This window comes from Ochlerotatus camptorhynchus, unplaced genomic scaffold (assembly GCF_037179485.1).
Source record: "Ochlerotatus camptorhynchus isolate MF236.1 unplaced genomic scaffold, CSIRO-AGI_Acam_v1.1 ptg000040l, whole genome shotgun sequence".
Classification (NCBI taxonomy): Eukaryota; Metazoa; Arthropoda; class Insecta; order Diptera; family Culicidae; genus Ochlerotatus; species Ochlerotatus camptorhynchus.
The window spans coordinates 1423896-1444467 of record NW_027040531.1 but is presented as its reverse complement, the minus strand read 5'-3'; the positions used below and the strand labels follow the sequence as shown (position 1 = coordinate 1444467).

Below are 20572 nucleotides of genomic sequence, written 5' to 3'. Positions count from 1 at the left end.
AATTTAGGAAATATCTGAGAATTTCAGGAAAAAAAGCCAAACTCAAAGACGGTCAAAGAACATCAAGAAAGTTCGAAGAATTTCATCGAAGTTCAAGGAAATCAAGAAAAAACAGGGCTTTGAATTTGAATGTAACTTCTATAAGCTGTTTCATCGGGTCGTTGGTTGAACAACTCCTACTCTATGCCTTAGAAAACAGGTATAGTAGAAATAATTTCTTGTGATATCTCTTTCTCTTTTACGCTTCCCTTATGAAATGTGATCGAGGGCATGAGCAGGGTAAAAATGAGAGTTCGCCACCTAAACAAATATCGTTATTACGACTCACGCATGGAGCAGTTTATGAAAATTGAGGTTCACAAATATCCAGAACAAAGATGTTAACAAGAAGTTCAAACCAAACTCGACAGTCAAAGATGTGCGAGTTTGTAGATATTTGTTAGAAAAAATCACCGCAGAAAAAAAAAAATCATAAAAAAATTGCAAATTATGTCTGACGCAGCTTTTTTCTATGAAACGCCATGCATGTAGTGAAAACCACTTTTTCGCCAAAAGCAGGCAAAAACTAGCCGAGGTTATTTTTGTAAACGTCGCAGGAAGACCAGGAATCAATGTTTTTCAAATTTTTGATCTTTGAAATCAGCCCAATTGTTCAAAAGTTATAAATTTTAAAAAGAGGCATTTAAAAAATTAAATAAAAAATAAACGATTTTTTGGACTACTCCAACGTTAAAATGGTCACCCTGATGACACAAAATAAATTTAAAATATTTTGCGATAAGGAATAAAATTACAATTTTTTACCGAATTCTAAGAACCACTATACCGTTTTGCAATGGAATGGCTGAATAATAGTAAATTTATAGACTACACAATTGTTTATTTATTTTATTAATTTAAACATTATGATATCATGACAAAGCTACAATATCTTACGGTACCGAAAAGGGAATCTTACTTTACCAGTATTTTGACAACTTTAGTCCCATTTTGAATCATTTTCAGCTGAATTTGTTTCGATCCGTAACAGTTTTGTATCATCAATAGTTCGTATACGCCTTTGTAAACGACTTAGTATACTTCAGAACACTTTTTCTCTAAAAACCCAAGATGAAATATTTTAAAACCATCACAGATTTGATTGTTAGGATCAATGCTAACATCTTGTGAAGAAAAATATGAGGTACATGAATGTTACAAAAAAAGTGCCTTCAGACATAGCGTGTGATGGGTCTATGATAAAATGGACGATCTTCTGAAAATGCAATATTGTTGAACATATTTTATAATACCACCATTGCAATGACAATTTTCATTCCAATATGGCGGTAAATCACCAGATTAGTGGGTTCAAGATGACAGATGGTCCATGAAATGTACGCTCTTCCAAATTGCTATATTGTTGTGTAATTCAGTTATTACAATGAAAACGTCAATTCCAAGATGGCAGACATTTTTTTAAATGGTGAGGTCTATGATGCAATCATCAATCTTCCAAAATGCTATATTACTGTAAAGTTATTATAAATCCAGTTATTGCAATAACAAATTCCATTCCAAAGTATATTTAAAAAATGGCATATTCAAGATGGCAGATCGTTGATAAAATGGACGCACTGCAATATTGTTATGTAATCCTCACTGTGAAGTTGTCAAATGGCGGCTGTTCCTAAATGGAGGATTATAATATAGTTCCGCTGTAATATCTACATGCAATATTGCTGGAAAATTTTAAAATTTCGCTATCACAACAATTTCTGCTTCAAGATGGCGGTTATTTTTTTTATGTTTGAATTTAAAGATGGCGGATGGGATCCTCCAATGCAATGACAACCTGTTTATACCACTACGAGTGCACACTGGGGACAAATGTCTCAAAATCCAACAACTAAAGTTCTCGCTGGAGAAATTTGATCAAATTATTCAGGTATCATCATCATCATCAGGAAACTGATGGAATGTATTTCATCATCAGGCATCTGATGGAATTGATTTCATCTTGCGCAGGATCGTGCAATTTGTGGTCTAGGCCGTTTTGTTAAAAACCCCTTATTTAAAAAAGTCTAGGAGGGATTGAATAATGTCACTTTTCTGAATTTATACTGATATTAGAAACTTAACAATGAGGATCAAGAATCTGAAAATTCGACAGTGATCCTTCATACGGGAAAAAACATCTCAAACATTAACAATGGCGTCTACCGTCCACGAATTCCGTCAGTTAGACGGACACTTCCTCTACACAATCATACTGGTGGTTTCCTTTGGCGAGTTATCATTCTTAAGAAATTTGCGAAAAAGTCATTGGCCAAAGGCCTGGGTTCAATCCCAGTCGGCGCCGTCAGGATTTTCTGAGGCATAACATCTCTGATCACGCCTTCCTTCAGAAGGGAAGTAAAGTCGTTGATCCCCGGTCCATGAGTTGATGGGTCGATACGTAGGGTCCAGGTGTGGGAGCTGCCTCCCTGGCGTCGGTAGCATTGGTATTCAATACGGAAAACAAGACCGACGGAAAAAAAAGCCCTTGTTTACGTTTGCAACCTAGGCCCTTACGAACTGTCAAATTCTTCTCTGAGTGTTACTAAAATTATTGATTTTTTGAAAAAGTTGCTGTTTCTGAGCACAATGGTATTTGTTACCGGTCACATATCATGTTATATCGATTATTAGTCTAGTCTAGAGCAAGTGTTAAAAACATGATTGATTAGTTTGTTTGATTTATTCATATTTAAAATACCAAAAGTATCACTTAGGGTGTTGCTTGAAAAAAAAAATAGTTTTTAGCACTAACTTTTTTATTTCAAATTCCTCATGAAAGTCATCTTCTAGAGATTTTTAAAGCTCTTTAAGACGCACGTTTTATAGCAAAAGTTGTTGCCTGCATCTCTTCTAATAAAAAATATGTAACCAATTACAGATATACCTCGATATAACGTAACTGTAACTTTTGACTTCTATCGACGATTTCTCACAAACGATCTTTCAAACAAGCAAAGTAATAACACCATCGGACAGATGACAGATGAGATAATCCCCCCTTTATTGGTAATATCAATTTGTATGATTCAATTGTTTCTAGGAAGATATTGACGATGGAAGTCAAAAGTGACAGTTACGTTATATCGAGGTATACCTGTATAGTAAAAAATATGTATAAATTCAAATCGATTGTATACGAGTTTAAAAAATAACATACCTCTATTTTTTCATATGATTGGTAATAACAAGCACCTTTTCAAATGCCAAATTTTGTTTTCTCCAACCAGAGATATTAACATTTGAAAAGGGCATATTTTAGTAGAAAAACGTCAATAATTCTTGATCGGCGAAATATACAGACAAGTTCAGCGCAGCAAAAATTTGCGCCTTTCAAAGACCTAAAAGTTATTTGAAGACACCTTTATTGGTCTTTATTTGAAATAAGAAAACTAGAGCAAAACAACTGTTTTTTAGAGACACCCTAACTCAATTCAAGAAAATAGCTCTAAATCAGTCAATTTAAGCGACACAAAAAGTTCTTTTTTACAAAGTTGCTTGAAATTAGCTCAGCTATAACTTTGCCGAAGAATGTTTATCTTAATTTCTTCAAACAAAAAAGTTTTTTTTTTATTTTAATGATATCAAGAACTACCCTAGAATTCATTGTCATACAAATAAGGGCGTAACTATAAAGAACAACTTTGTAGAAGAAACTTTTAGTCTAAAGTTTCAATTTCGGGCTCAAAACATATCCTTCCACTTAAATCTGCATTCTGAACCACTGTGCGTTGGAACAAAATCCAAGTGGCAGCCATTGAGGCAACATGCTGTTGAGTCAGTTAGCAACTAATTAAGGTTGGTAACGTGAGAAAACCCGAATCGGACACCAACTCCATCAATGATCGAATGATTTCCTATCAGCGTCCAAAGATCACCAATCTCCAATTTGCACTTCCCTACCGGGAAGGTGCAAATTGCCACGGCCATCTGACGTCAGCTCGGCCACCAGATGTGAGTGTGTGGTCCCCAGTACACCTGGCAGTTCCCCAATTTGCAGCTCCAAAATCCAGTAATTTCATTATCACTCCGATCTTTTACCCACAGGTAGCTAGCTGGGTAGCAGGTTGCGAATTTTGTTTCTAGCTTATCGCCCGAACAGGATCTCTTCTTACCTGTGCACTTCCGCTCAGTTTGGCGGCATAGCTGAGGAAGCTCTGCAGTGACTTTTGCGTCTTGTACGCCACCCGTCGGAACCGGTGGCACGTCTCCAGCTGATCGCGGCAGGAACTACACACCACCGTCGGAAGACCATCTTTCGGTGTGATCTGGAAATAGAGAGGGAAGAAGAAGAAGGGAAAAGTTTTAATTTGAAATGTGTGGCCAGTAGCTAACAAGTAGTCGATGTATCAATATTGGGGTTGATTGAAAGCGGTAATTGATTCTAAGCCGGGTCCACGGGATAGCGCATGCGCTGCTAAGTGTGCAGCAGCTGATGAATTGGACGTTATTTTTTTCTATTGGAATTAAATCAAAGCTTTAATAAGGATGATTTATGTGAGAAAATTGATTTTTTCGATTGCAGTTTTGGGTAATTGTGGGGTTGGATCGAATTGCTACACGTGTCCGATGGGTCAACGCACAGGTAGCATGCTCTATAGCAGAAGTATCATCAGTTTTGAGGCATTGGAAATGGATTCAGGTTCATTGCCATTGATTTTTTACGGAAAACGACTACGTCCATGTTACAGTTCTGTTGTAAGGATCGAGGTTTCAACTACAAATGAAAAGAAATAAACCGAATAAGGCCATCATCCAGAACCGTAATAACAAGGAAAGTAAATCTTCACTAGCCACAGCTATAATCGTTCCCAGTTACTGCGACCAAATTGCATTTCTGCTGCTACAGGGCGGAATACGGATGCGGTCGTCAGATATGAAATCCCCTAAGCTCCAATTTCGAAGTTATCGCGTAAAGCTAAAGTCAAAAAACTGCTTAGACCAGGAACGCCAACCACCATCGCCACAACAAAGAAGGGGTCGAGTCTCTCCTCGCAAAGTACCTAACGCTCATTGTGGCCAACCAGCGAAGCGAATCCACCTCCCAGCGAAACCTTTTTCCAACGCCCGCAATTAACGATAAAAATGATAAAAATAAAGAGGAATCTCCGCAGACGCGGGGAGGGAATATCCTCATTTGAATGTGAGCATGTGCTTCTTTTTTCACTAAACTGCTTTCTTTCGGTGTGGGATTCGAGATGTAGCGTGGCCAGGGCACATGCGGAGATATGAGCACAAAGGAAGCCAAACTGACAACGGCAGGTACACTATAAAGACACATTCGTTACCAGGGGGTTCCGGGGGGAGATCTCGGATAGTGCTCTTTCTCTGGAGCGCAGGAAATCGGAGGAAAAAGAGTTGTGTGCTATTTGTTTTGACTGTGAATGGGAGGAAATGGCATCCGCAATGGATTTGATAACAATGCTACCAATCTTTGGGTTGGGTTCTTCACGGTTTCTTTTTCGGAGGGCGTTGAGATCGGAATGCTTTTCTAAGATTGCCACCAGTAATTGTTGGTAGGAGGATCAAGAAAGCGGTTGGGTTGGATTGATAGTTCAATTTGGTATCAAGTACCCCAAACGTTGGTCTCCATATTCAATAGAAACTGGCATTGCAACATCTTTGAGCCCACACGACGACCTACGAAGAGATATCTCCCCGCAATAATCAATCTCTGCGCGATCCGTGACTTATGACATTCCGAAACACATCAATTTACGTCACGGCAGGCGCAGTGAAGCTGTATATTTAAATCGTTCTCCGTGTGGTGATCGTGGTGGCGTAAAAACCCGCTGATTCATATCCATGCCAGTGAGCATAAAGCAAACAAAATGCTCACTCGGGCGCATAATGTTTAAGGTGCCTATGCAGCAGCAGCGCTGGAATTAACTCGCTTTTAATCAACGGGCGCTGCGCTCCATGATTCTCTCTACAACTGGCTGGAGACAGAGGTGGCGGGAGGAACAATGTTATCGAGCCAAAATCAGATTCACTTTTTTTTCGTGGACGTCGTGCTTAAAGCTTCTTGCATAACCCACACTGAAATCGTAGCTACATGGGTAGGCTTTTTGCGCACTTAGATTAAAGCTTAATATTATACTACCCGGTCTCGGTGCCACACTGGAGCGCACCATATGATGGGTTGCAGGTAGTAATCATACGGAACTGATTGCCCGTTCAAGGTAAAATAACAACGATACTGTTTTGGGGTCTTGCCGCGGATTGCAGCGGATTTCCAAGAGGACCAAGAGGTTTGCCATTATAGGAGATCAATTTGATCGTTTTGGGTCTTCGGTTGCTTGTTTTCACAGAATTTGCATCAATTTTATTGATGTATGAGCAGCAACCTTCGTGGTATTCTGTCGGCAAGATATCGTCGACATTTACGATGCTGGAAAAGGTGCATGGTGCAGGTAGAAATTGAATGTTGGTTGACTTTTGTGGTTGAAAAAAAAAATGCACAACTTCAGCCGTCTTTGTTGTATATATGTATGTATGTAAGATAGCCATGATTCCTTCGAACATCCTGTCTTGCATGCGGCTCCAATTGATAGGAAGATTAAATTGAGTTATCGATCTGAAATCACAATATCGCTGTATGAAGGGCCAAAACGTAGGGGTGGACCCATAAGCAGAGACACTTACTTGAAATCAATAGGAAAATAAGAATACCCTTCCAAAGATACGAGCCAACAAATCGAATAACACAATTCGTAGTGTTTAATAAGTTTCCCATAGAAATGTTTGTTAAGAAGAGTGCGTCAATCTCCCTAAACTGTTGGAGTAGAATGCGAGATGTATTCATTCCATCAGAATTAGTTACTAAAATAGTAAAAATAATTAGTAAAATGTGAGCATCAATAATCCGTGCAACACAACCTTAACCTTTAACCCAACATTTGAAACTGTTAAATCAATTTGACCTCAATAACCACAATCGGGTCTGTTGAAACTTTAATTTTCAAAAGATTATTGGTTTCTTTTTAGGTCAGGGAAATGTTGACTGAAGTCAGGGCTTAGCTACCCATGTAGCAATTCAACAATCTTTTGGCTTTCACGCTGATTTATCGTGGTTTTATAACGGCATTAAACAACCTTTTTAGTTTAAATATAGTATTTAATAGTGCAACACATTCTTGGTTAGTATAACTGCATTTTGCTGTTTTAAAAACCCTTTAAAGTCTGAAGATAAAGTCAAAACACGTCTGGTTTTGAAAATGAGTTTAATACAGCACTCTATCCTTTCATAAAACTGTTTGGTAAATCAACCCTAAACCTCCTTAGTGTTCGTTTATTCGTTTATATAAATGAAATTATAGAATCGGTTGCAAACGTGAACAATAACTGTTTACAAATTAAACTAACAAGATGAATCCGCATAGAGACAAACAGCGAACATTTTTATCGACTTAGGCTTGCAAGGAACCACAAGGTAATGCCGATGGTCGAACTAGTAGAAACCAGAACTTGTTTACCAGCTCCGACTAAACCGATATATAGTACAACAAGAGAGCAGCCAACTGCGAAGAATGAAGTGAATGTGGTCCATGAAGCGCTGAAAGCCATCAAATTAAACTCTTAAAATGTATCAGTGCCAAACTGAGACAGCGGAAATCTGCCGACAAGAAACAACAGAAACTATCAGTCAGCTGGAATTGGCTGTTTTCCGAATCATAGCAGCGACTTCATTCGACGAAAGGGTTAACCTTCCAAACAATCCAAGCAAGCGCACATAAACATCATCGCATCATCCGGGAGAAGGGAAACTTTTCAGGAACGATTGTTCCAAATTACACGTTCCAGACACTTTTCTGAGTAGCTTTAGAATTGGAGAAAATCGTCCATATCGAGGATGCCACGCAACTCGTTGACCCAACGGTGGAGTAGAGCCTGTCATCGCACAACACACCTAAGAACAAAACTATCGAAAGATAAACAAATTTTGAAGTTTAACTTTTTCCAGGCAACTTTGCCATGATTAATGCCGTCATAAAACTAAACAGTTTAGGATTAAGCAAAATCGCCTCAGATAAAAACAATTCAGTCGGCAAATTATCTCTGTGTGGCATTTGTTAGGGATTTCATGAAAGCAAAACAGCTTTTCACAAATGGCCTATCCCAAGTAACATTGCAAGTTTTATGGAGGTTTTACAGCATGCTACAAGCCTAAATCATGGTCATCACAACCCTTATAAAACCGAAATTGTTACTTGGGATGGACAATATTATTCTATTTCTTTTACAATCTTCGTTTTACTCGATGTTTTTTTTTTAATACCTTAATTATTGTCTTCATTGCATCAATGAGCATTACGGAAATCGTCAAATTATCTCAGCAGGACACAGTAATTAATTTAAGAATTTTTTTTCCTTATTAAAAATTATTGCATAATTAATTTTTCCGAAGGCGGGCTTATTTTTTTCGATCTTCCGAAACACATTTCACATAAGATTTAATTTGGCATCTGAAACTTGTCCACAATATGAGAACAGCTTTGATCATTTTGGAAACTACTTTACTTTAATGATGAGGACATTTAAGAGGATTTTTTGAACAGTGTCATTTTCGATCAGTTTTTTTTTTTTGGTTGAAATGAGTTTGCTAAGGTCGGATGATATTTATGAATTCCTTTTCAGCTTAATTGAGTGCTGAGCTTAGTGAATGAAGTAAGCCTTTAAGGTAAATGGCACAATATTGGTTTCAATTGGGACCAAATTGCTTTTACTGTAGTTTATATATGGGTTTCAAATGGTTATCAATGCTTTCACCATATAGTTATTTTAAAACAAATCAATCCTGAAGTGCCTAAAAAAATATCCCCTTCAAAACCTTCTCCAGAATGGGCCAACCAGACTGATTCTAGTCTTAATTAGGTTTTGGTGGATGTAATAAAGGCAAAGCTGTATTAACCAGGGTTTTGTTAATGTTGTTTTAAAGTAGCTTTGTAGCACTTCATAAAACGTAAAATGTTACTTGGGTAGTGCACTAGGCATCTGAACATTCAATCAAACTAAAGTCTCTACCTTCCATACAGTAGACCTTGTCCACAAAGAGTGTCTACTGATTTGAAACTTGCTTTATATGGGGTAAATGTCGACTTCGGCACCCATGGACTGTTTTCGGCATCTAAAATTTAAACCTTAATTCCACTGCATTTTCCCATCAAAACACTTCACTGAATGTATTCAAACGTTTTCATAGTCTTTCAGCTTCAATATGATAACATTTTTACGACTGACGTCCAATCCTGATATGCACGATTTTTCTTTAAATGAAATATATGCACTCCAAAATGTGGCTGATTTCGAGATGCCGATAGTAGAACAGCTGGTTAATACGCAGTTCAAATGAAAAGGTTGCCGAAGAAAAAGAGGCTGCCGACAATAGTCTCCACTCGCCGAAAAGTTGGGACCGTTTTAAAGACGTCTCCAACCCGCTTTGGACTATTCTATCGATTGGAATGTATAGAATAGCAAGCAGCAGATAAATGTAAACAAACAAAAAACACGTCATATGTGTATGTGCAGCTGATAAAATGCTAATACGATGCTGCTTAGATTGACGAGAATACGAAAACTTCTGTAGTTTGAATTAACATAAGGGTGCTGCAAATATTAATTTCATTTTATATCCAACATCACTCTAATAAGTCGAGGAGGGGGGGGGGGGGGGTGATAGATGAAACAAATATTAATGAAAAACAACTGATTTTATAATAAATAAATAAATTATAAACAAACAAAAGCAAAATTCTGAAACGTAAGGATAAAGCGCAGAGCGAGTGACGATTTTAATTTTAGTTTTGCCCCTTAAATATTGTGTAATTAAATTGGCAACAACCTAATTTGAATTATAAATAACTAATTGTTCAGAGTGATCACTTATCAGCTAGAGTACCACCTACTACTTTCTCTCTGAGATGAGCAAGTTGGGAATGACGAGAGGAGCAACACATTAGTTGGGTAAAGAAGAATTGCATTATAACATACCATGGACTGGAAATACTTTCGGCAACGTGGGGCTTTAGGTAGTGATGAAACGTCGCTAAAACTATTCCACAGCCGCAGACAGTGTACCCAAGTAGCATTACAAGTTTTATCGTAGTTTTATAGCATTCTACAAGTCTAAGTAATGGTATTCAGAACCCTCATAAAACCCTAATTGTTACATGGGTATGGACAAAGGCGAATGCACACTTTTTGGCCTGTAGAGTTGAATACATACTTCAAATCTCTGCGTACATCGTACGGGTTAGGCAAATAAGTGTGCGTTTGACTTTGTACTGTCCCATTAATGGCCCTTCGCTCATTTTCAACTTCTATTCCATTTTCATACTGTCGTACTCTAACGGATCTATCTACCTGCTCTCTTCTAAGACCATTTTCTAGCTAATGTATTATCACACTGAAGCTTCATGTTAGCTAGCATTTCCAACCAACTCAGAAAATCGCAAACTTCGCGTATGAAGTAACATAAAAACACTTTGAAACTAATCGTTTCTGAATTTAAATGCTTTATTTTTTAACAGAAATGCTGCTTTTTTCAGGGGTATCATTTTCCAATAGAATATCTATTTATGTATAATGTTTCACCATGATAAATTAAGGGCATAGGGAACTGCAAAATCTTGCATGAACAGAACGAAATGAAATCTAGAACGAAGAGAAATATATATCCAGGAGTCCAGTTACTATGGTTGATTTATCGCTCTATTACTTAGCCTAAGATAACAGAAATTGATAAATATTTAAGCATTAAAAATTTGTCTAATTTAAAATTTAAAAAAAAAATCTAAAATGACACCTACACTTAATTTATTTTGAATTTGCAATCTTAAAAACATTTCGAAGTTTAGTATTCTTATATCTTGATTTTTCTTCTATGACTTAGAAAAAAATTTCAATGTTGGCATCATCTGGATCAGTGCTGAGATTTGTCGTTCTCATTGACAGATTTTCGCGCGATATTGACAAAATTCTTTTTCACATGGTCACTCACAGACTTGATGTATGTAAGGTAGCCACCATCCCTTCAAGACTTATCTTGTATGCAGCTCCACTTAATAGCAAGATCAATTTGAGCTACCGATCTGAATTCACAATATCGCTGTATGAAGGGCCAAAAACGGAAGGGCGGACCCGTAAGCAGAGACACTTACGCGAAATCCACGGGAATTTAAGAATCTCCTTCCAACGATACGCTCCAACAAATCGAATAACACAATTCGCAATACTTATTAAGCTTCCTACTGGATGGTTTGTTAAGAAGGGCGCGTCAATCGCCCTGAAACTGTTGGAGTAGAATTCGCACCACCACAATCGAATCGGTAGGATAAAGAAAATGATAGTGTTTATTCCCTCCTAGACTCCGGCTGTCAATCATACCATCGTCCAGTTTCAGTTTGAATGATACCCTGATGCTCCCTCCCAACCCAGTATTTATTTATATAATGAAAATATGCAATGGAGAAATGAAATATATAAGAACATTAAAATATTACATAATAAAATACATTTATATGGATAATATAGTTGCTACTGCAATGAAGAGGTATTTTACATATAATAAGATGCAGCTCTATACCTCCTCAGCTCACACTGGCAAGTGGATGCAACACTGAAATGTATAGGATATATTAAACAATTAAATATATTTTGCTAAAATGATACTAACAATAATGCTAAAAATTGTGATACATAACTAACATGACGAGAGATAATCTGCTTAATAATTATATACATATAATATTATTTAATGTTGTTATTTTCTCTACTTCATCAGCTTCATATTAATTTCGATGACTTGCTTGGGTGAACTGAAATATTAAGCTGATAGTAATAGTATATCATGCAATGTATAATTTATATAATATATGTAGTGAAATATAAAATATAAAAAAATAAACAAGTTTTGGTATTTATAAATCATTGGTCGTTGGTACCTGTATAATAATTATAAGCATATAGTGTTAAGTATTGTTGTTGCTTGCTTCCTCTGCCTTATCTGCTTAGTTTTAATTTCGATGAGTAATAAAATACAATAAAGTGAACAATAAAATGGTGCCTTCCTTCTCTCATATTTTAAATGCATTGTTATCAAGCAACATTTAGATAAATCAACGCCTAGCGCGCTCCAGAAACAATACAGGTTGTAAAACAATATAACAAGTATGTAGTAATATTCAGGATCCACATATAAGGCGACTCATGAATATGTATGTTCATGTGCAGGATTCGCCTCAAGTTGGCGATGCAACCAAAAGTATGTATTGTTTATTTGTTGTTTTTTTTTATTCTCTCGATAGCCGACATATTTATTTTGTATAGTGATCATGAATTTTAAGAGTCATGACGGAGAGCTTGGGATTGAACCCATGATTTTCTGCTCAGTAAGCTAAAACGATCGAGCATCTCATAATCCACAGCGCTTCGCTTCAAAGTGCGATGCATTAGACTATTCTTGAATTAATCTGAACGAATGCTGAAAAAATAAATTATTACAATACAAATCTAAAGATGTTTCTCCTTTGAAGAGCTGAAAAAAGTTGAAAAAAGCTGAAAAAAGGCTGAAAAACACATATCAAGATCAGTGTTTGGAAAAACTCGAAACCTCAAATCTCGTGCTCTTGGCTCGCAAAACTCAATCACCCCGATGAGTTTTCTGGTTCAAAAAATCATTGCTTTTTATTTTTTGCATCAGCGGATGGAAAACTAACACATAATTGTATAAACATGCAATCAATTGACGTTTGAGAGGAGCAATACAATAGTTGGGTAAAGAAGAATTGCATTATAACACACCATCCACTGAAAATGCTTTTGGCAATGCGGGGCTGCGGGTAGTTATGAAACGTCGCTAGAACAATTCCACAGCCGCAGACAGTATATGAGCAATAATATCAAACAAATGTATATATCTATATATTGCAGTTATGTTAATTCTGAAATTAAAAAAAATAAAATCATTCAGCTGTCATTGAATATCAAAATTTTAGTTATTGGAATCCGATAGCTAGAAAACAGAATCCCTCCTACAGATGCCCTGGATGATTTAAAATACTTTACCATGAATTGAATATAAAAAACTAATATAACATAATTTGAAAACTAATGCCATGATGCAATAAACCATAAGCGGATGAAATACAAATTAATATTATATAACACAATTTCATATGAAAAGAAGGAGTAAGGAATAATGTATGCAGGTATGTTGAACTGAAAAATTGTATTCAAGAAATCAACATATTTACAGCCAAGCTAGACCAATAGAAAATAATGCTTTTTGTGTAATATTGTTCAGTATGTTGTATAATATTAATTAAATCATTTGGCATCGTGGGCTAACGGATTTCTAGTTTGACTGAAACAAAATGAGAAATATTGATGTTAAACAATCATGTATTCCATTTAATTACAATGTGAAGTACCAAAACAAAAACCTGGTCCACAACCTATAAATAATAAATAAATAATATCTGGTCAAAAGTGATTTAAATAATTATTACGGAAATGGAAAATCATTCATCTAGCTCTTATAAGCACCGTCGGTCATTCTGCTAACACCACGTCCACTCCACGTCCACCACGTTGTACCATACAAACTCGAGCAAAAGAAAGGGACGACCAGTTTCACACCGCTCGTTCTCCTCTACTAGTCATGAGTCAAAAGCAACACGAGACAACTACATTTACATCGTCATGGGGAAAAAAACATACACAAACAGGAAAAATTTCTAGGCCGAGCAGCATCAAAAGGCGCCATCCATTCAGTACGTCACGCTTTAAGAAGAGTCGATGGGGGTTTTAGAAATCTGTTACAAACAGCCCATGTTATAGGAAAAGCGTAGTGAAAATGAGAAGGGAAAGTTTATTTATAATAAGCAAATTGTGACGTAATTAATGGATGCTGGGAACAATAAAGTTACATGGTATGTAAAGCGAACAAACAAGAGGTTGAACAAAAAATCGGGCAACCAGAAGGGAAACGTCGATACCTAATATTAAAAAAAAACAGCAAATCAAAGAACATAGTTGTAATGGAACATTCTCACCAAGTTCTCCACCATGATAAACACAGCATGCCAATTATCGCAATCGTGATGCTTTTTTTTTCGCACATGAAGTTGAACGTTGCTGTCAGCAGATGTCACAGCACGCCTGAGATTATAACATCGCCGTCTCGCCGGTCTCGCCAGCTAACTATCGCCCGCTCTTCCAGATTTGTACGACAGCACTACACACTCACTAATATTCTTCTTATACGAACACAATCACACCGAAGACCGTTGCTTTGTTTTCCAACACAAACGCACACAACAAGGAGGAGAAAACCGATTGTATCGTAGCACAACTTTTAAATAAACACACTAACACTATCATCAGGCGGAAAGCTTCCATGTTCGAGCCACGCCGATAAGCACTCAAAATCGGAACTAAATAAACTGTAATGCTATCAACAATCGCGGATTTTGGATTTAAATCACTTTTCACGGTTTTCATGCTTGCCAGGAACATACGCTAACTAAAATAATTTCAAAATAATGAAGCACTACGGTTAAATACATGACACTCAAGCAGAGACACCAACGTACGTCCGACCGCCAGCATACGTCAACCTGAACTGACATGGTCACTCACAGACTTGATCCTCAAAAAAACCTTCGTCAATATCTCATTTTTTTTTTCGTCAATGACAAAGATTGTCCTGGTATCAAAAGGTGTAATTTCGTACATTCTGTGTCACATTATTGTTATTCAAGCAGTTCAGTACGTAGATGCGTGTTCACTTTAACGACTCCATGTAATTGTGTTGCTCATGTCATTTAATTTCGATACAAATTTAGTTAATAAAAAAATTTACATATGTTCATCACTTAAAGCATTGTCATTGACAATTGACATGGTTTGCCTTGACGATGACTGTTAGCTCAAATGAGTGACCATAGCAGAATTGTCAATATCACCGTGTATTGTCGAGATTTTGCAGCATTGATCTGGATACCCTTCAAACTCTTCACAGGATTTATTTAGAATATTCGCAAAAAATTCCCTAAAATCATCTCAACACTTCCTCAGAGTGCGTCTCTTTCTGGTATGCCCTTACAATTTGCTCCATAATACTCTATAAATTCTCGTTAGAAGAATCTTTGATGCACTCTGCTGATTCACTTAAAATTCTTAATTTTGATCGAATGCGAATTTCTCCAAAAATTCTTCTGAAATAAACTCTCCTCAGTATTCATTAATTATTCTCATAAAATTCCCATGGAATTATTTTTGGAATCCGCTCTAAATGCTTCAGTTGTCCCGTAAATTCCATGAATTTCTCCTCAGAGTTCTCCAGTAACTCTTCTTTGAACTCTCTAAACATTATAACAGGAATAGCCTTGAAACTATTCCTTTGTAATTTACCTTCAATCTTCGTTGGAAATTTTCTTAGAATTCCTATGGAAAACTGCTTAGAATTCCTTTGGAATTAAACTCAGAATTTTCATTGAATTAGTTTCAAAATTGTCTTTGGATACTCCTTATTCTCTAGGCATTCTACTCATAGATACCTTGGAATTCTGCTCATAATTTTCTTAGAAATTCTTAGAACTCTCTTGGAAACCACTTTGGAATTACCTTGGAATCCTTCTTAGAATTCTGTAGGAAATTTCCATTGAATTCTACTAAGAATTTCTTTTGGATTCTACTCAAAATTGCTTTGAAAATTTCCTTACATTGGAATTCAACAGAACTAATTTGAAAATAATCCACAGCTCAAGTCTGAATTCTCATGAAATTATTCCTAGTGTTCCTTGGAAGGTCACATCAAATTCATTCAATAAAGTCCATAAGCTGAAAAAGTTTAGCAAGGTCCTTATATATACATAAAATAGAGTCGCATACATAAGACCGCGAATTACTCAAGAACGGATCGTCCGATTTGAGCTGTTTTTTTTTGAGCTCATCTTCGACCAAAGAACATTTTTACGGATACTATCTTCGCTGTTTCTAAATATGAACAGAGTGGCATACATAAGGACGCGAATGTTCGATCAAAAAAAAAAATAATTTAGGGTGGAATCGTGAATGCTCGAAATGGTTTAAAACAAAAATTAAATTTTGGGCGAGACGAAGTTCGCCGGGTCTGTTTGGTTTTTTTTTTTATTTTTTTTAATCTGGCTTCTTGGAAAATATTTATTGAATATTTGTTTTCATTCTAGATTCTTGAAAATTCGGTTTAAAAAAAAATAATTTAAAATTTAAAATCTGTAGAAATTATCCATGTTTCGGAATCCTAAAACCAATTCGCGGTTCAGAATTTATGTTGTTACTGATGATAAATCCACTCCAAAATTATTATGTTTAATGAGTAAGTGAACTACGAGGAAGATAACCCAAGTAACATTGCAAGTTTTATCGAAGTGTTATAGCAATCTACAAGTCTAAATCATGGTCTACAGAACACTCATAAAACCAAAATTGTTATTTGGGAAAAATTGTTGTATTACAAAATGTTTTGACATTCTTGATAAAGTTTCTCGGTGTATTTCAATGTATTCGATTCTAATTTTGAATAATTGCTTGACGCTTTATATAGATTTTCAAAATTCCCGAGAATTACAGGTTTTTCCAGGAAAAGTAAAATACCCTGAAGATTCATGATTTCCAGGATTTTTCAGGTAGTAGACACCCTGACTTGAACATTTTTTTCGAATCGGAATCTTGAGATAGATACTAGGCTACGATACAAACTACGTTCACAGTTTAATGCGAGGATGCTGGGGGGTTGGTAAGTGTCCACAAGCCATCCAGTTGTTTCAATTGTCAGCGTTCCCAATTATTTTGAAGATTGCGATCCACGTTGAGCAATTTCATAAACTCGCGTCCTACCAATATTTAAAACTTGTATTGTAAGGCCTAAAAACGACAAAATAAATTAAAACTAAATAAATAATTCAAGACGCAAATGCATTTTAAAAACGCTAAAACAGTCTAACAAAAACATAAAATCCGCCAAAATACCATAGCTGCAAAATGAAGGCAACAACAAAAGATGGTTAACAAGTACCAAAATGGTTCAACAAAACGCAAAAAAAGCTTGGAATAAGCAAAAATAACAATGACAACTTCAAAATGACAAATGGCTTAGAATCGCCAAAAACCACAAAATATGTTTTTAATTATTTGAAAAGTAGCACATGGGACAGTTATGCTTTCATGGGAAGTATTTTGATTACACAAACATATCAACTAAATTTAAAAATTTATGACTAAGTTGATATGAACCAGTCATAGAATTTTAGACATCCCATGTCCCCAAATTGGGTTTTATCATGGGTTTGAAGAGGTTTTTAGGCTTATAATGGACTTGAAAGGTATAATAATTCCCGAAATGTTACTTGTGAGCAAACTGTCATGAATCCTGCACTGTAACCTTATAATGAGCCACAGATAGCCTAGTCAGTTGAGGCACAGTATTCCCAAATTTCAGGCGGCTAGTTCGATTACCATTCCGGTCTTTCAGATTTAATTTTTTTTTTCGACTTCTCTGGGCTTAGAGCAGTGCTGCCCGCGAGCCGGACGTGATCTCTGAATCCCAGCAATGATATCAACACAATGACCCAATTTTTTTTCATCATTATGCATTTTAGCCCAGAATGAATGAGAAATAAACAAAATGCAGCTAGAAACACGTGCATTGAACATAAATACAGCCATTTGAAAAAGCAAGTTTAGAAAGGTTGGGTAGGTCTGGGTTAGAGTATCATTTTGCTTGCCACACAATATACCAATTCCCAATGCATTTGATTACAACCCTTAATTAATAACTGTGAAAGTTCTTTTAAACACAAAGTTGAAAGCAAACGAGCTAGTGCAGAACCGCCAGAACCTAAAAAAAGAACGACAACTTAATAAACATATAAACTACAAAATGGCAGTAAGAAATCCAAAGGTCTGGAAATATCAAAGAGAGCCATCAAAAGCCATTAAATAGACCCAAATTGGCCTCAAAACGATGAAGCGGATAAACGCCAAAATGATCTGTAACGCTTGAAAACACCAAAGCGTATTGAAATTTTCAAATACGACTTTGATAATCGTATGATAACGGTATGAAATCATCAAAACAGCCAATTGGGATTTAAAACGCCATTATAGCATATGCAAACACAATCTTCGACCCATCAACTCATGGACACGGGGCCAACGGCTTTACTTCCCTTCCGAAGAAAGGCGTTATCAGAGATGTTATGCCTCAGAACATCCCGGCAGCGCCGACTGTGATTGAACCCAGGCCCTTCGGGGTGGGAGGCAGTCACGCTTACAACTACACCACCAGCGCCGCTAAAAGATCTATCTTAAATTGCATCCAAAACTCTGCTTTGTAAAAGTTTTCGAAATTGCAATGAAACCCCCTAAAGTCTAGGCTCTACTCTACGATCAGTTCAATTCCCACCTCGACTCCTAACAATCATGGAGAAATTCCTCAAATCACGCGGGACACCTTCGCTTCAGATAGCAGCCATTAGTGCGATCTTACAATCATTCATAGAAACACAGAAGCGCGCGCACACTGATCGCAACTGAGAACCGTAGTAATCCTTATGCATCGCATGTGTGCACAGTGCCGAGGACCAGATTGCACAAATCCACCGTCGGTCGTCGACGTCGTTTGCATTTTGTGCAAACGTAATTTTCGTGATAAATCTAATCTTTTTATTTGGCCTCCGCGTTTTCCAACCTAACCAGCTGTTTGAGCTTAACGTACGTACGTACACATACCCATGGTTGGTATTTGCATACCTGAGGTTGGCATGATGTGGACGACTGCGCTCTCGCAAAAGATTACGGATATGTAAAAACAGCTCTCGGAATTAGGAGCCGTCCTCCCCCCATCAGTGGCCTCTTTTCTGCCTGACTTGGACAGCTGGAACCGTCTTTAATCAGTTTGAGGGATTCCGAATGCCTCATCAACCAACCCCTGCCATCGTTGGTGTTGCCGTAGCTGATCTTGATAGGCGAGAGCAAAACCCGCATTTCTCTGTGATTTGCATTTCGCACGTTGCATTTCGCGGTTTGCAACTCGGCGAATGCAGTTTGGTGTTTCGAAACAAATTATTTCGTTTACGCGATCAAAGCTTCGGTTGGTTGGTTGGTAAGTGCGGGGTGTGTGTGTGTGTGTGCTACACTTTTTGTGCCAGATTTTCAAAGCTTCTGGTCCGCATGCCAGGCATTGGTACCATTTTGTATAACGGTGGTGATAGGAGGTGTTGAGGTGTTACGTACTCGCACACACACACACACTCCGCATTCCGCACTACTCTTGATTGCGGCAGTTTGTTCCAGTGATATGGTTTTCTACTATCCGTGCACTAACGCCCACCCACCTGGTGGGTGGTAATCTGGATTCGTTCCGTACACGAGGAACTCCTCACACGTGAGTGCATGCATCAGCATTTGAAGTTTTGACCGTGTGGTTCCTAATAGCATTGGATTTTAGTTAAAGCATTATTCCATTCACAGCAAACAGATTGAAGCTAGTTTCCCTTTGGACGACACGACAGCACTCAATCACTGTCAGCACCCCGCGACGAACGGTGTGGAAGTGATACCTACCCAAGTTGTGACAAAGTTATGATCATAACACACTCACTCAGCCAGCAGCGACAAGCAATCCGGCGAGTTTGATGAGTAGAAATTAACATTTTTAAATCGCTTCTGGTCTTTTAAGATTCCCAAGTTGTTGGTTTCTCGCGGACAGCATGGACAGCGGAAAACAAAGAGCGTTGTTTCGGAACTTGTCACACTATTTATAAGCGCTTCTTCATCCCTATAGGGCAAGCCACAATATTTGCTGGTTATACGCTTGTTGATGGGGAGTTAACTTTTATGCTGCCATGATCGTCAATAGAGCGTACCGTCGTGATGCTAAAGTCTGCTAAAGGATGAGCAGCGACACGAGTCAGTTAGCAATGAAATAAATGACGGAGAAAGCAGCTCTGGTAGCTTCTGAGGTTGAGGAGCAAAGCAATGTGAAATAGTGGAAGGAAGTGGGTTGATAATGGTCCATGCATCTTTATTCCTTTCACGGTTTGTATACAATCTGCCAAGGCATGCGAGAATTAACAATGGTCGTAAAGTTTCGTACATCATTCAAACATGAGTCCTATGCTTTGGGAGTAGTTTTATCGGAAAAAAAAGGCTAATTCTGATTGAATGATTTATTTTTGATGAATCCGTAGTAACCAAACATTTAAGTTTAAATGACTTTCCCACGATTTAGCTTTAATCTCCAAATAGTAGATACCCAGCATACTTTTGATTCGTTCCCCAAAAATATCAGTTAACCATTCAAATCTTGCTCTCACGCCCTAGATCGCAAACCTCCATCAACTAGCGAAACCTTCTCCAATGCCTCCCCCCGTTAATTACTACGATTAAATGGCAACGATAAACTATCGCTATCCCGTCGTCCGTCACCGTCGCCATGATAGTAGGTCCCGGCCAGCCCCAGTCTTTTAAACGACCCGTGTTAAATTGAATT

General features: G+C 37.3%; 1 protein-coding gene across 2 annotated transcripts in view; it reads right to left on the bottom strand.

The window, feature by feature from the left end:
- LOC135712911 (box A-binding factor-like) overlaps window positions 1-20572 on the bottom strand; it is a 657948-nt gene that overhangs the window by 209577 nt on the left and 427799 nt on the right. For both annotated transcript variants that reach the window (XM_065236010.1, XM_065236016.1), the window contains exon 3: window positions 4152-4304. In XM_065236010.1, coding sequence (XP_065092082.1) covers window positions 4152-4304 — 153 coding nt within the window. The remainder of the gene's footprint in view (window positions 1-4151; window positions 4305-20572) is intronic.